We start from the raw sequence: 17,266 nt of genomic DNA, 5'->3' as shown, positions 1-17,266 counted from the left end.
AAAAATTGTCACAGTTTTGGATTCTGCGTGAAATTCTGCGTACAATGAGCACCAATAACTTTAGTTTGTCTAGCAAAATAAGCGATATATCTATCCAAATAGATCTACGTACAAGATTTTTTCGAAAAAAATGGAATTACAAATTTGAGATATGTAACACTTGGTTCTTATTGACTCAAAGGCGAGGAAAATGATGGTAAAAACCGCATGTTTCTATCTGCCGTAGTTCCGGAGATATCGAGTAGTAAATATTTCGAAGTTTCAAAATTTTGCCCTCTGGTGACAACCTCAAACTTCGAACGCTTCTAATTCAGTTATTTGTCAATGTATACAAAAAATTATTACAGTTTTGGATTCTCCATGAAATTCTGCGTTAAATGAGCACAAATGACTTGTGTTTCCTTCACAAATGAATGAGATATTAGCCGAATTATGTTTTCACACAGTCATTTTGGGGTAATTTTCAAACCGATTTGTTTGGAGCAAAATTGACGCTTAGTGCCTTTAAATCATACGTCAATCGAAAGCTACTCAAGGTCTACCAACTAACCAAATTTCAGATCGGTAGGTGAAATATTTTACTAGCGGCGGTCAAAAAACTAAAAATTCAAAATTTTTTTGTTTGCGTTAAAAATTTTTTCTCGAAAAATTGACCTATTAACGTTTGGATATTTTAAAATTCTAAGCAAAAAAAACGCGATAAAAACAATGCTGAAAATTGCATCTTCCTATTCAAAGATATCGAGCGTTGCACATCTAAGAACTCAAAATTTTTCTTCAAACTTTAATTGCTATCATTTTAGTTATTTTTTGACGTACCTTAAAGAATGGCATATTTTTGGATCCTACGTGAAATTCTGCGTTAAATGAGCACCAATGACTTCAGTTTGCTTCACAAATAAATGAGATATGTTTTCAGACTTTCTGGAGTTACTTTTAAGGAATGCTTTCGAGGTGAAAACGACGTTTCATACCCTTGAGTTACATATACGCCAATCGAAAGAGCAATTCGAGGTGTATCAACTGGCCAAATTTCAGATCGACAGGTCAAATATTAAACGAGCGGTGGTCAAAAAAACTAAAAATTCAATTTTTTTGTATGCGCCGAAATTTTTTTCCTCAAAAACTTGACTATTAAATTTTGTATATTTTAAAGCGAATTGTAAGCAAGAAAAGCGCAATAAAAACGATGTGGGAAACTGCATCTTTTTATCTGTGTTACTTTTAAAAATATCGAGCGTTTAACATTTCAAAACTCAAAATTCTTCTTCCAACTTTAACTGCTACTATTTAAGTTATTTTTAGACGTACATTAAAAAATAGGATATTTTTGGATTCTGCATGAAATTCTGCGTAAAATGAGCACCACTTGTTGAAGTTTGCTTCACAAATAAGCGAGTTAACGACCGAAATAGAATTACATACATAATTTTCGCAATAAATTATTATTATTCTAAACAAAACCGATTCCAATAATGAGAGTAATAAATAAATTGCGTAACGCCTTTTTTTGTAATCTAACAAAAAAATAATTGCGTAAGTTTCCTGGAGGTCGAGTGGCGACGTTTTAAATAAAAACCCGAAAAAGCAGAACAAAAAACGCTCGCGAAGAAGTAAAACACACGTTAAAATTCATAATTATAATTATTTATCACATCAAATTTGATTTTCTACAATATTTAGTGAATAACTTTCTATCACAGGAATGACATTTTCGGCCCCCTTTTCCCAGACACACCCCAATCGGGGTCTCTGAGAAAACCAACCCTAAAACACCACAACGAAATATAATTTGATCTATAACAAGTCATATTATATAAAACAAACGATAAAAACGTGTAGAAAAAAGTTATGAATGAGACATCAGTCTAGACTAAGGCTTAGAAAAATCGCTCGAAAAAAATTTCAGGAGTTTGTGCTTCAGTTTCCAGTTTGGTCAAGCGAGTGGAATTTGTTTTTACAGATTAAGAGTGCACAGTAATTGTTGTCCCGTTGTGTTAATAAGCTTGTTAATTTGATTAGCGTGCATTGTTTCCTTGCAGATAATCACAAAAGGCTCGTAATTCTGGATCTCGTTCAAAATATCCAACTCGTTTTCTATGTAGCCAAAATCAGGGTTGCTAACGTAAGACATCTCAGAGGTTCGATTATCCGGTTCTTGGATCGAAGAGGTGCTGAAGCGTTGAGGGAACACTTGAACTAGATGGTCAAGCGTCATCGAAGTCGCCACGTGTGTTAAAATATCTAAAAGCAAACAGTTTATGATTATCACAGCGCGTAAGCCTTACCTTTGAGGAGCTTCTTGTGGAAGAAACAAACCCGCTTGAGCACCTCATTCTGGCTCAACCTCAATATCCTCCTTTGGACCGTCGCGATGAGAAACTTCCACTCATCGGTCCTCGTGAAGCGATCCTTCCCAAACTGCAGAAGACACTGAGGACACGCGTCAATCAACAACTGCACCGCATCATTCGTCCCCAGAACAATCGACTGCAGACTCAACCCTCCCCTTAAGTTCTCGTTCAGCGACAAGAACGCGTTCACCTCCCCGATCACCTGCTTCGAGACAATCTGACTAGATAGAATTGCCTGTAACTTTTTCAAGACGAAATCCGCCTCTTCGTTCATTCGACTCGACTCCTTCGCCGTGTAGTTTTCCAAGCACGCCTCGTAGAGCTTCGAGGTGATCTCGATTTGGAAAGGGGGCATCTTGTCCAAGTAGTCGAACCGGAAGCTCGCGAAGAGGTAGGTCTCGTGGGCCTTCTTGTCAGAGCGGTCGTCGAAGTACGGCTTCGGCTTGTCGTCGTTCTCCCCCAGGATCTCCCGCTCCAACTTGCTGAAACTGGGGAAGCGTGGGTTTAGAGTGCGGTCCGCGGTGCTTAGTTTAGACTGCGGTCCGCTTTAGTTAGTTTAGTATGCCGTCTGCCTTGCTAAGTTTAGTATGCCTATGCCGTCCGCATTACTTAGTTTAGACTGCAGTCCAAATCGCTTAGTTTAGACTGCGGTTCGCGTTGCTTAGTTTAGACTGCGGTCCGCATTAGCTAGTTTACGCTGCGGTCCGCGTTAGTTTAGGATGCGGTCGTTTAATTTAGACTGCTTAGTCCGCACCACGTACCTAGAAGTCATCTCGTCCCTCCTCCCGTCGTCTTTAAGTTGCAAAATCTGCAGCTGCGACAAGTACGACCTCACGAGGAGCTTCATCGCTTCGTTGGCCCCCCTCTCATAAATAATCTTCGAGATGTCGGAGTCCCCCATTTTCACAAAGTACTCTTTGAAGTACATCTCCAGAGTCTTTTGGAGGACGAGACTGGCAGCACTGCTATCACTCCCAATACTCGAGGGGAGGTACTCGAGGAAGACCTACAAACCCCCGTTAAAACATACTCCCCGCAGGGCGCTCTCACCTTGATCAACTTATTCAAATTGATCACCTTCTTCTCCATGATCAGGTGCACCAAACTCTGAGAAAGGATCTCGGGGGCTGCAGTGATCAAAACCACCGCAAACTCGGAGAAAGTGGTGACAATCTTCGTCTTGTTTTGGTAGTTCTGCGTGGTGTCGAAAAGAAGTTCCCAGTTGTCTTGCAGCGTTGTTAGAAGAGTGTCCTGGGGGATTTCTGACAGACACTCCTGCGCTCGCTTAGTGTTGCATTTTTGCGTGTAGAGAATTGCAAGAGCCACGTGGTGCTCTGGAAGTAGCGAGTTTTCCCTAAAACCAAATCATCAGAACTGTGTGGGTTTCGGTAGTACCAACCTTGAGAGCCTCTCAGTCAGGATATGAATGAGACGATCTGTAGAGTACTCCCTCAGGATACTACTCTTGAGGATCAAAGTCGACAAGTCGTCAAAATCGTGTCGCTCCAACAACTCTAAGATAGTCTCGGCAAAACTCTGTTTAGAACCACCGCTGAAGAACTTATCCGCCTCCCAACTGTGCTTAACATCCAGAAGAATCGTCTTGAGGTACTGCATCAAACCCTTGGTGGTCTACAACGAGAAATAAATCACCGCGACACCCTTAACCTCACTTACGTGATTGTTAGACTGTTCTTGTATTTTCTTCACCCGCCGCAACACCTCGGAGGGCGTGACTCTCGCCATTTTATAATACGGAATCGCCGAATGGTACTCATCACCCGACCTACAACAACCAATAAGATCGCGCGTTGCCTTGTACCTACTCACATGACGTAATGATCAGCCAATAGCGCGCACGATGTCCGGTACGTGTCTATGACGTCATCTTTGTTGCTTTTGACGGCGAAAATGAGCTTCACATTCTCATCGACCGTCCCCCATCGCTTCAAAACAAGTGCCAATCGTAGGATGACGTGAGCTTCGCTCATCAAGTGGCAGTACGTTTGGCTCGATGTGAATCTGTGCACGTTTGCGAGGATGGAAATGTCGTTGAAAATCGTTTTTGGGGTTGGTAGTTCTAAGTTGTACAGCGTCCAGTACGAGGCAGTGGAACTACTGTTTGAACTAACTGAGTGAGTTGGGGAGCTGTCGGAGTTCGCGAAGAGTACCAAGTTGTGTTCGGACAGAAGTATTTGTTCGACTCCCAGAAAGGGTCGTAATCCCACCAAACAAATGGGGTCGTTGATCGAAGGACACGCTACGTTGACATCGTCGACCACCTCAAAACTCCTGAAGAGTTTGTGTCCGAAACGTAGCGTGTACGACTCCAGACCCGTCTCAGTCAGAGCGTGCAAGAAATAGTCCTCCATCACCAGCTGGTGCACCGGCGCGGTGAAAGGATACACAGCAATGCAGTGATCGCTCTCCACCGTCTCACCCTCGCTAAAATAGTGTAGGTAACCTTCCTGTTGCGTGGCGACCATGCAAACCACGCTGTTCAAACACTTCCGGTAGTCACTCTGCAGCAATCGACCATCACCGTCTTTGCTTTTGTTTAGATTTTCGTCGATGTAGAGCGGTTTCAAGATCATGCATTTGAACTCTTCGGTGATTTGTCTTTGGGCGCTTTCGACTAGGATTGGGATCAGTTTCAGTTGGATGAGATTCTTGACTTCGTAGTCGAAGATTTTCACGTCTGTGCGGAGGTTTGAGTGGATTTTTGCGGTCATTTCTTTGTCGGTGAAGGTGAAGGGGCTGTGTTTGTGGACGATGCTGTTGTCGCGGGAGATCGATGGGAGGTGAACTGTCAGTTTGTAGCGGCCGGTGCCGAACATCTCGTCGCGGACGAGCTTTTTGTAGTCGAGGGGAGCGTCTTGGGAGTCTGGAAGAAAGTCAAAAGCGAAACGTCAGAAAAAGTTAAAAAAAAAATGTGAGAAAAAAGAAGAGAAAAGTGACTAAAAGAAGTAAAATAAGCGAATGAAGTTCCATAAGGTGAAGGAGATCAAAAGTCTGAAGACACTAAAAGGACCAAAGAAGTGAGAGGAGACAAAGGAATTAAGAGCCAAATGAACCAAAGGAGCTAAAGTTGGTTAATAGTGCTATAGAAGTTCAAGAAGGTCCAAAAAGCAAAAGGGGCTAAAGGAACCAAAGAAGAAAACGCTAAAGAAACGAAAGGGGTAAAGGGAATCAAAGAGGGTGAAAGAGCCAGAGGTCAAAAGAAGTAAACAAGATAAAAGAATCAAAGCAACGAAGATAGAAAAACTAACTAGCCAAGAGCCAAGAGCTATATGAGTTAAAGAAAGTATAAGAGCTAAATAGCTGTAGGGGAGTCAAAGAAGAGGTTGAAAAAATTAACGAGCCAAAGGAGCGAAAGGTCCTAAAGGAACCAAAGAGGAAAACGCCAAAGCAGCGAAAGAAGTAAAGAGAACTAAAGAAGGTAAAAGAGCCAGAAGTCAAAAGAAGTAAATGAGATAACGGAATTAAAGGAGCGAAGGGAAATAAACCAACTAAAAGAGCCAAATGAACCAAAATAGCTAAAGTTGGGTAATTTTGCTATAGCCGTTAGAAAAAGGCCAAAAGAGCGAAAGGGATTAAAGGGATCAAAGAAAGTGAAAGAGCTCAAAACCAAAGGAAATAAATGCAATAAAGGAGTCAGAGGAGTGAAGGGAGATATAAAAGAGAGAAAAGAGCTACTGGAGCTAAATGGACTTAAAGATCTAAAAGAGCCAAATGAACCAAAAGAGCTAAATTAGGTCATAACTGCATAGAAACCAAAGCAGATGCTGAAGTAACTAACAGGGCAAAGAAGTGAGAGGATATAAAGGAATTAGAAGTCAAATGAACTAAAAGAAAACAAGTTGGTTAATAGTGCTAAAGAAGTTGCAGAAGGCCAAAACAGCGAAAAGGGCTAAAGAAATAAAAAAAAGCCAAAGGAGCGAAAGGGCCAAAGAGAATCAAAGACGTCAAAGGAAGTAAACAAGATAAAGGTGTGAAAGGAGCAAAAATTGATAAACGAACTAAAAGAGCAAACAGATTTACAGGAGCTATATGAGTTAAAGGAACTAATTTAGCTCATAACTACAGAGGAGCCTTAGGAGAGGATAAAAAAAATTAAAAAAGTCAAAGAGTAAGAAAATACAGAAACCAAAAAAAACGTAAATAAAAAGCAGCGAAAGAGGTAAAGTAAACTAAAAAAGCTAAAAAAGCCAAAGGTCAAAAGAAGTAAATGAGATAAAGGAATCAAAGGAGTTAAGGAAGATAAACGAACTATAAGGGCCAAAGGAGCTACTTGAGCTAAATGAGGTAAAGGAACTAAAAAAAGAGCTAAAGTTGACTAATGAAGATACAAAAGTTAAAGAAGGAAAAAAGCTAAAAAGGTTAAATCAACAGAAGAAGCAGAAAAAATAGCGAAAGGGGTAAAGGAAGCCAAAAAAAGTAAAAGAGCCATAGACCAAAAGAAGTAAACGAGATCAAAGAGATAAATGAACTAAAAGAGCTGTATTAGCTCTTTGTTGCAAAAGGGGCAAAAAAGCAACTGAAGGTATTAAAAGGGCCAAAGAAGCTAAAGTCGGCTAATGGAGCTACATAAGTTAAAGAAGACCAAAGGAGCGAAAAGAGCTAAATAAAGTAAAGGAGGGAAAGAGGTTTAGAGAACCAAAGAAGGTAGAAGAGAGAAGCAAAAAGATGTAAACGAAATGACGGTGAAAAAGGAGCTACTGGGGCTAAATAAGCTAAATGAACTAAAAGAGTCACATAAGTCAAAAGAGTTAAATTAGCTCATAGTTGTAAGGTCAAAGGAACCAAAGAAGAATAAGAAGAGAAAGGAACTGATTGAACCAAATGCGAATCAAAACAACGAAGAATACAAATGACAGTAAATAAATGAAAGAACAATAATTAAAAGAGACAACTGATGGAAACGACGAAGAATCATCAAAAAAATCTTCCTAAAAAACCTGAACAAATTTATGGTCATATTCCCCTAATAAAACTCACATCCAAAATTGAAGTCATGCTCCCCCGCCTGCCCCCCATCGTTGCCCTCATTCCTATGCAACAATTTAAACAAGTGCATGCTGTCTCTATTCATACACGCGATATAATTCTCACAAACTGCCATCTTCATAGGATGGAAACCCAACTCCAAACTAAACCCCATTTCTTCAAAATCGATAAATCTCATCCTTGAAATATCATGCGTCTTCACATGAAACTTATAGATATTGATCAACTTCCCAGCCAAAATAAAAAGATTTCCAGAGACTTGACAACACTCAATACAATTGGGGTTCTTCTTCACCGGAATTTCAATCATTTCCAAATTTCCCAACTCCGACTGGTTGGTTGTGGGGGTGACTCTCCCCGCAATTCTCGCCCTCATCGGTTGGACCATCCCGCATTCGGAAGACCCCAAACTCACGCCGCTGCTGGTCATTTTAGACTGTTGCATGGTTGCAACACTGTCCCAGTTGATGTAAACTCGCACAAAATTCGTGTCTTTATTCTGGCGATTAAACTTAGTTTCAAGAGTCGCAACGAAATCACCTAAAAACGAAATTTTAGTCAGAAGATTATAGCCCCCATATACCCACCATTGCGGCAGTGGACGATCTGAATAACTTCATCCACAGAAGGGAAACTGAACAGCACCTCCGACTCATTCTTCAAGTCTCTAACTTCAATACAGTTGCTTGTTAGCGCCAGAAGCAACTTATCAGGGGGCGCAACGGTGGCCGCAGTCGGCTGCTCCACAGTCTGGATATTCTGACTAGAGAAATGGTGCACGGAAATCACGCGGACCATCGCTGCAAAAATGTTAAATGGGTGCAGCTCTACATTGATTTTAGGGAGCGTTTTATTTATTTGCGGGTAGTTTGGTTAAATTTACGGGCAGGACAGTCCCATATACATTATTGATTAACCTGTTAACCTAATTTTTCAGCCGGTGACAGGTACGACAGCAACAACGAAAATTCGACTTGAAACTTACCGAAACTCGGAGAAAAAGATGCGGGGAGGTTAGATTTGACAGTGCGGTGGTTTTTTCTTGGAGAGAAACGCTAAATTACGGGCTCATGACGGTATTTGTTGTTATTTTGACGTTTAAGTGACATTTGACAGTGGTGCTCTCTAGTGGCGATAGCGTGGAAGTGCAATTACAGGAATCTGTAACGACATTTGCACTAACAAGTGGCCCGTGGAAATCGGTGGATCTCGCATTTTTATGGACCTCGCCAATCTTAATAATTCTGAAGTTGGTTAAAAGAAAGAATCTCTAACAAAATGCGTGTCCTTCTGCTAAAACTAAAGCACCCAGTACATGGAAATATCTCCGAATTTAGTGGTTCGCTTAAAAACGCATTACTTTCCATATAGACCGTTTATAGGCCACGGAATGAAGTAATTCCCGGAACCGAAAATTCCGCACTGATTACAGTAGCGAGCGATTACGTTTTACGAGCTATCACCGTTAATAAGAGCGACGAAACAATCTTAAACATGACGAGCCAATAAAAATTAATGGTCTGTTTGGAAGATGGCCCCGAAATTATAATACTTCATCACCCTGTATAGTGGTGATAAATTCGTTTTACTGTCAACTTCTCATGTTACATAATTCGTGAATTTAAAATTCAGATGTGAGACCTTCGAAATACACGCTTCGGGGGCGGCGCCTGCATCCAACTGCATAATTTCGACGCCACCACCTGTCGTTATTTCTGTGGATTAGACGTTTCATTATTCCGATCCTTCCTGAATAAATCTGAGTGTCCACACGACGGAAACGATATCAATCAAAATGACAATATGTCCACAAGGCACGAGATTTCAGATTTGAATTTCAAATTGGAATTCAACGAGTATTGTTGTATAATATTTGCAATGAATTTATAATAAATTATTCCAAGCGGAAATGCGAATATGTAAAGGGCGATTACATTTGTACATTTCCTGTTGGACGACTGTGAAAAATTTGAGATGGGGAAAAGTGATGTGATGACACTTTTAGTTTACTATAATATTCGGCATTGTATTACAAGTAGGCGGTGACAATGAATCTTCTGACCTAGAAAATATCGTGGTTCCGTTTATCCTGCTTCCTAGGGTTGACACAGATGCGGATTTATATTAATTTCGTAAAACCACCAAATCTAGTTACCATACAGGGGCGTTAAGTACCACTTTTCTCACACCCGCAATCTTAGCGAGCATTGACACTACAAGCAGGTAAACTTTTTACATTTTTTCATAATCATGAGTCAATTTTTCCCATTTTGGGCGTCAAAGCCAACGAACGTGTAAACGTGGCCTTTTCAAAGAAAAACCAGTAAAAATAGCCCCAATTACACCTACTGTTCGTAGTCTAGCACTTTTTTTGCGCTTTTGCGTAATCAGAAAACGGGGCCAGTCCAGCTCTGGGGATGGTTAACGTAGACTAGGAGACGACAGGCTCTGCTGGAGATGTAGACATCAATGGCAACTGTGACCTCCTAGTGCCAGACGTCGGGACAGGCGGCATAGTAACAGTAACTTAATTCCTCCCTCATTGATTCACCTCGATCTAAAAAAAAACGTTTTTCTCGTACCGTAAACGAGGGTTGATTTCGTCAATGAAAATTGGGGTAATTATATAATTTGAGTTTTTGTGAAGGAGTTTTCCGAATTGCGTAACGAGGGGGTGGGTTTTATGGGTGATTCGTTAAAGGAGGTCGTGGAAAAGTCTGTGAATGAGCGGTTGGGGTGGTTTTCTGGATTCTCTAGATCTTCCAGACATTTTTAGAGATTCCTTTGAGACTGTTTAGGACTTTTTCTGAGTTCTCTTTTAAGGATTTTTTCTAGGACTACCTATTTTTTCTAGGATACTGCCTAAAATTGTCCCTAGGATTTTTCTAAGATTCTAAATCTGATTTTCTTTTAAATTCTGTAAAATTAATTCTAGGATTCTATAGAACTGTTTCTAGGATTCCCTTTATGGCTTTCTCAGAGTTGTCCATGGGATTCTCTCTAGGATGGTTTTAAGGTGTCTCTCTAAAAATGTATTAAAATTCCACGCAGGATTTTTTTTAAAGTTCTCAGGATTATTCTTTCTAGAGTTTTCTCTAGCGTTTCATTTGGGACTCTCTAGAACTCCTTTTGGAATTCTTTCTAAGGTTCTCTCTAAAGTTCCTTCTAGAACTTTCTATATGACTCTCTCCAGCATAATTTTTAAAACTGCCTCTCATAATTCGCAGTATTCATTCTGGAATTTTGTTGGATTTTGTCTAAAATTCTTTCTAGGGTTGTCTTTTAGGTGTATCTCTAGAAGTATCCCAGAATTTCCTGCAGGATTTTCTCTAGGTTTCTTAGGATTATTCTCTTAAAGGTTTTCTCTAGCGTTTCCTCTAGGCTCTCTGAAACATTTTTTTTTAAATCTGCTCTAGGTTTCTCTCTAAAGTTCCTTCTAAATTTTTTTCCAGGAGTCTCTTAAAAATGTTTTTTAGGACTGCCTCTTATTCTGTGCACTACTATTCTCTCTAAAACTTTGTCGCAACACTAAAAGAATCATAAAATTTCTCAACATTATTCTTTCTAGGATTTTTTCTTTCTCCTGGGACTGTCTAGAACTCTTTTAGAAATCCATTCTAAAGTTCCTTCTAGAGTTTTTCCTAAGATTCTTTCTAGCAATCTCTTTGGGATGCTTTCTAAGACTGCCTCTCATATTTAGCAGTATTTACTTTAGAATTTGATTACCTACATTTTTTCTATCATTTTCTCTAGGGTTATTTCTAGGTCTCTCTACAATCTGATTATCAGCAGGATTCTTTTTTGAATTATTTCTAAAATTTTGTCTAATTGTAAGATTATTTCTGGTTTTTTGATCTAGCGCCGTTTCTAAAATTATTTTTAGAGTTTTCTCTAGAAGTTGCTCTAGAATTCTCTCTAGGATTTTCTTCAGAGTGCTTTCTACATTTTCTGTCTAAGATTCAAAATATGACTCTCTCTATAAGTTTCTGAAGAATTCTTAGGATTCTCTTTATGATTATCAGCAAGATTATTTCAAAAATTCTATTTAAAATTCTCTTTAGGATTCCCTATGATTTTTCACATAGCACTAGAATTATGTATGTATTTTTAAGGTTTTCTCTAGAAGTTTTTTAAGAATTTTAGCATTACGTTTTTTTTATGATTTCTCTATGATTTTCAGCAAAATTCTCTTTAAAAGGTTATTTAAAATTCTTTCTAGAATTGTCTCTAGTTTTTTCAGGATTTTCAGTAAGATTTTCCCCATAACTTTCTAAAGAATGTTTAAGATTTTCTCTATGGTTTTCTGTCAAATTTATTTATGATTATAATCAGGATTTTCTCTAGAAATTTATTTAAAATTCTTTCTAGGACTGTCTTTAATTTTACTCTTAAATGATTTTTAGGGTTTTCTCTAGGGTTATCTCTAGGAGATTCTCTATAATTCTTTATAGAATACCCTCTACAATTTGTTTCTAAAATTCTCAATATGACTTTCTCTATAACTTTCTAAACAATTTTTAAGATTCTCTGATTTTTCTATAAATCTCAGCAAGGTTCTATTTACAATTTTGTTTAAAAAAAATCTAGAATTTGCTGTAGTTTTTCATTTTGAACTGTTTCTAGGATTTTTGAGATTTCTCTAGAGTTATCTCTAGAAGTTGCTCAAGAATTCTCTCTAGAATCTTCTTTAGAATGCTCTCTACAATTTGTTTCTAGAAAAATTCTCAATATGACTCTCTCTACAACTTCCTAAATAATTTTCAAAATTTTTTCCATGTTTTTTTCTATGATTTCTGTATGAATCTCAGTTGGATTCTCTTTACAATTATTTAAAAAAAAAATCTATAATTCTCTCTAGTTTTTCATCTAGAGCTGTTTCTAGGGTTATTTTTAAGGTTTTCTTTAAAGTTATCGCTAGGAGTTGCTCTAGAATTTTCTCTAAAATGCTCTCTACGATTTTTTTCTGAAATTTTCAGTATGATTCATTCTATATTTTTTTAAAGAATTCTTAAAATTTTCTCTATAGTTTTCATCTCTGTGATTCCTAACAGAATTATTTCTAGAATTATCTTTAGTTTTTATCTAGTACTGTTTCTAGGATATTTTTTACGGTTTCTTCTAAAAGCGTTTCTAGGAGTTGTTCTAGAATTGTTTCTAAAATCTTTTTTACAATACTCTACGATTTAAAAAAAAATTCTTAGTGTAATTCTTTTTATAACGTTCTAAATAATTTTCATGATTCTCTTTTATAGTTCCTTTTAAGATTCTTAGCAGGATTCTCTGTTGAATTCCTTTTAAAGTTCTGTTATTGATTGCTTTTAATTTTTATTGATTGCCTTTAATTTTTAATCTAGAACCCTTTCTAAGAATACTTTTAGAGCTTTCTCTTGAAATGTCTCTAGAAGTCGCTTTAAAATTCTTTGTAGGATCTTCATTACAATATCCTCCACGATTTTTTCAAGTTTCTCCGTGCTTTTTCTATAACTTTCTAAAGAATTATTAAGATTTTCTTTATGATTCTCTTTATAACTTCTCTACAATTCTCTGCAAAATTCTTTCTAGAATTCTCTCTAGATTTTTAATTAGCACTTTCTAACATTATTTTTAGAATTTTCTCTAGATTTGGTTTTACGAGTTGCTTTAGAATTTTCTTTAGTATGCTCTCAACAATTTTTTTCTAGAATTTCTACATCGATTAATTTCTAAAGAATTCTTAAGATTCTCTCTATGGCTCTCTCTATAACTTCTTTACGATTCTCAGCAGGATTCCATGTAGAATTCTACTTTTACAAAAATCCCATTAGTTTCTTATCTAGGACTGTAGGATTAATTTAAGGGTGTTTTCTAGTATTCTAATATATATTTTTTAAGAGTTTCTGTACAATTCTGTCAATGGTGTCTCTAGGAATTTCTCTGGAATTCTCTCTAGGATTCTGCTTTCTACGATTCTTCTATAGGGTTTCTTTATAACTTTCTACAATTTTTTTTTAGGTTGAATCTAGAATTGTTCTATGATTCATAGAATTTTTAGAATTATTTTAAGGTTTCTCTAAAGATTCGAAGATACATAAACCAAATCAAAATAAATTATACTCATAGAAGAAACCATAAATAAATTATTAAAAAAAATCGAATAAAAAGCAGTTTAGAACGATTAAAACAACAAAAATTTGAATAAAAATTTAATAAGAAATTTAAAAATAAAAATAACAGTTTAAATATTCGATTCCAACTCTAAGTCCCTAACTTTTTTCGTTGAGTTTATTAATATTTCCCCCGTTCTCAGGCGTCGTCAGTGAAATCGTATCTTTAGTTTCTCATGCTTGTTAACCGAAAACCGAATTTTAACAAGTAGGAACACCCACGTTCAAAATAAAAAAAACCGCAAATGTGATAATACACCGGCGTTTTTCAAAGGACCTTGCATTTAACAACTTTTAAAATGCAGTCGCTTTATATTCATGATACCATATTATTAAATTGTAAAAAATGGTGCATTACAAACGACCACCTCAAACAACGAACCTCAAAACCATCTCAACACGACCAAGAAACACCACGACCACAGCACATTTCATTTATTATAAAAAACTGGTTATTGTTGCCCGCATCTCTTTTGTTTTAGCTTTTTTATTGAAAATAAAGTATGTCATGATTATATAAAATTTTGTGCGACAGATCAAGGACAGCGAGATTCGGTGCACTCTCCGAGAGAAAGAGATGGACAAATGTCAAATTTTTCAATATACAGAGGGAGAAATGAAATTTTTGCTCGCGCTGACCCGAATCCGGGGCAGATTTTTTTTTAGTTTGACAGGTGTTCTCGATCTAACCAGAAATCAATCAAGCACGTGTCAAGTTAAAACAGGAACGGAATGAATCAGTCGTTTATTACACAATTTCCTTGTGGTACAGATGACACGGAATTAAAATTGCTAATATCGCCCTGTATAATTTTACGGTTTTTTCATCTCCTTCCATTAACCATTTATCCATCTTCTAAGCGATCACTATTAAAATTCATAAAGTCGAAATTTACATTATGTCAACCTCGTGTGCGCTAGCCATCGCTGCAGTTCATCTGAAATTTATTATTGTTGTAATTATTCAGGCAAAAGGTACAAAATGAGTGGAACCGGACATAAATAATACATGGTGAGCGCTATTTAATCCGAATTTTACCTGTAGACCTGTTCAGGTAAAAGGATTCACACAGTTAAAAAAAGACTACGACTGATATGCCATATGTTACTATCTGAATAAATTGCCTTCAACCCTTTACGGGGCTATTAGAGGGTCATTAGACCTTTTTGGAATTAAAAAATTTTAACCGTTCTTTAGTGCATTTTCAAATCGTGAAAGCGTGGGAATTTAAAAATTAAACTTGTTTTAGAGGCGGGATTACAAACGGTCGATCATACCGAGTGGAAGCAAAAATTTCAAAATTCATTTTATTACTTATTGTAGTTGGGAATTCCTAAGTTGTCATGGAAATTAATTAGCATACTGACGATTCGTACAAATCTAGAAATCGTGTCAAGACAATTAACGAAACTGTACAGCTGCGGTCAAAATCAGCAATTTTTTAATTGTCAATTGAACACCTTTTTGACATTTTATTTTCAATTTATTCCAGATTTTGGTCTTCAGTTCTCAATTTTTTTTGGATTCCTTCAAGGTACAGCTTCTCAGACAGGTCGTCAGTTTTTTATATTATAAAATTTCCAAATTTGTGAATTATTTCCAATTAAAGTTTTCAAGTTTTTAAAATTCCGAGCTTTCTTTTATTCTGAATCGAAGTAAACACATATACTTGAAACTTTAAGACAATGGAAGTTTTAAACACTGCAACTAAAAATTATAAACTGATAATATGAAAATTCGATGCAAGGACAGCGAAACTAACCACAGAAAAATGACTCACCTAGTGAAGATTTTAGGATTTAGAATTTTCAGTTTGTGAGAACCAGAAAATATGAAAATTTGAACCAGTGCAATGTAGGTAGTAGTGAACAAGTCGGTTTTGTAGTCAATTTGAAAAATTGAAAGTTTTACTGAAAATTTGAACAAATGTAATGAAGTTTATACCAATAAACTTTTTTGCAAAAATGATGGTTTTAACCAATAAAAAATAATAATTTTCATTGAGAAATTATGAATTTAAGCTAATGTGAATTAAAATTGAAAAATCGGAATCGACTTTCACTATAAAAATTTGGAGAAATGAACGTTTCAAACTGAAATATGAAGATTTGAAGCAAAAAAAAAATATGAATGTTTACGTTCTAAGTTTGAGATTTTAAAAATTTGAGACAATGAAACATAATGACAAAACTTTTGTTCAATTTGGTTTTATACAATTGAAGGTTTGAACGAATGAAAAATAATAATTTTAATTGGGAAATTAATAATTTTCGCTAATGGGAATTAGAACTGCAAAAACTAAATCGACTTTTGTTTCGAAAATTTGGAGAAAAGAACGTTCTCAATTAAAAAAAAAGTTGAAGCAATGAAAAAAAAATAACAAAATTAAATAAATGTTTAGGTTTTAAATTTAAAACTTTGAAGAATCGAGACCGTGAAAAATAAAAATTTAAACTCCTGCTATAAAATTTGAAACAATTAATTTTTTTATAATTTGGTTTTGTACAACTGAGAGTTTGAACCAATGAAGAATAATAATCTTAATTGAGAAATGAGGAATTTTAGCTAATGCGAATTAGAATTAAAGAAAATGAATCGACTTTTACTATAAAAATTTGGAAAAATACAAAAATGAGGAATGTTTAGGTTTTAAATTTGAGATTCTGAAAACTTGAGACCGTGAAACTTAAAATTTGAATTAATTTAATAATTGCTAGCAATGAACACCTTTTTGCAATTTGAAAAGTTTGAACCATAAAAAAATGAGAATTTTTATTAAAAAATTAAGAATTTTAGCTACTGCGAATTAGAACGGAAAAACTGAATCGAGTTTCACTTTGAAAATTTCGACAAATGAACGTTTTAAACTAAAAAATGAAAATTTGAAGCAATGAAAACAAGAATAGCGAAATAAAAATGTATGTTAGGGCTTTAAATGTGAGATTTTGAAAATTTTAGAAACAGGACAATTTGAACTTGCAATGAAATTTGTACCAATGAATTTTTTTGCAATGATGATTTTGTACCAGTAAAGATTTGAATCAAAGAAAATTGTGAATTTTAGGATAAAAATTACAATTGAAAAAACTTGATCGACTTTTATGAAAAATTGAGAAAATAAACATTTCAAACCAAAACATGAAGATCTGAAGCAATGATAATAAAAATGACGACATAAAAAAGTCGACATTTAAGATTGTGAAAATTTCAGATCAAAAAACATGAAATTTTGAACTATTGCAATGAAATCTGAAGTAAGCGACTTAAAGGGGCAAAAATTTTGAAAAACAAAGAAAAATAAATAAAAATTTTAAAAATGGAGTTTAGAAAAAATAAAAATTTGAGCACACCTAATCATGAGTAGACAATTTAGATAATGTAAAATTTTGAACCAATGACAGCGAAATTTCTCACATCTAATCATTTAGTGAAGATTTGAGAATTTAGAATTTTGAGTCTGTTGGAACCAAAAAATATGGAAATTTGGATTAGTGCAATGTAGTTAGTAGTGAATAAATCGATTTTATATTTAATTTAAAAAAGTAGACGGTTTAATGAAAATTTGAAATAATTTTATTTATTCAACTGAATGTTTCAATGTTTGAACTAATAAAATAATAATTTTAATTAGGAAATTAAGAATTTTACCTAATAGAAATTAGAAGTGGAAACACTGGATCGACTTTCATTATAAAAATTTAGACAAAATAAATATTTAAAACTAAAATATGAAGGTTTGAAGCAATAATAAAAAAAAGGTT

General features: G+C 35.7%; 1 protein-coding gene across 1 annotated transcript; it reads right to left on the bottom strand.

Moving 5' to 3' along the window:
• Positions 1–1,625: 1,625 nt before the first annotated feature.
• Positions 1,626–8,489, bottom strand: LOC148177622 (uncharacterized). The gene is made up of 10 exons (XM_088032436.1): positions 8,347–8,489; positions 7,949–8,161; positions 7,353–7,901; positions 4,185–5,238; positions 4,032–4,140; positions 3,754–3,986; positions 3,405–3,708; positions 3,116–3,360; positions 2,289–2,842; positions 1,626–2,244 (listed from the first exon to the last, which is right to left on the bottom strand). The coding sequence occupies exons 2-10, from the start codon at positions 8,157–8,159 to the stop codon at positions 1,958–1,960; spliced, it is 3,546 nt and encodes a 1,181-aa protein (XP_087888562.1). The 5' UTR covers positions 8,160–8,161; positions 8,347–8,489; the 3' UTR covers positions 1,626–1,957.
• Positions 8,490–17,266: the final 8,777 nt, after the last annotated feature.

The sequence above is a fragment of the Gnatocerus cornutus genome, chromosome 3 (assembly GCF_029298725.1).
Source record: "Gnatocerus cornutus isolate USDA-ARS CGAHR chromosome 3, icGnaCorn1.1, whole genome shotgun sequence".
NCBI classification, from domain to species: Eukaryota; Metazoa; Arthropoda; class Insecta; order Coleoptera; family Tenebrionidae; genus Gnatocerus; species Gnatocerus cornutus.
The sequence above is the reverse complement of the archived record's forward strand: the minus strand, read 5'-3'. Positions and strand labels throughout refer to the sequence as shown.

What these genes read in the sequence shown, in the direction of transcription:
- LOC148177622 (XM_088032436.1), bottom strand. Translation starts at nt 8,159, where the DNA reads ATGGTCCGCGTGATTTCCGTGCACCATTTCTCTAGTCAGAATATCCAG. An exon ending in GCATGACTTCAATTTTGGAT is followed by an intron (nt 5,239 to 7,352) that starts GTGAGTTTTATT and finishes ACTTTCTTCCAG; the next exon opens with ACTCCCAAGACGCTCCCCTC. An exon ending in AGGGACGAGATGACTTCTAG is followed by an intron (nt 2,843 to 3,115) that starts GTACGTGGTGCG and finishes ACGCTTCCCCAG; the next exon opens with TTTCAGCAAGTTGGAGCGGG.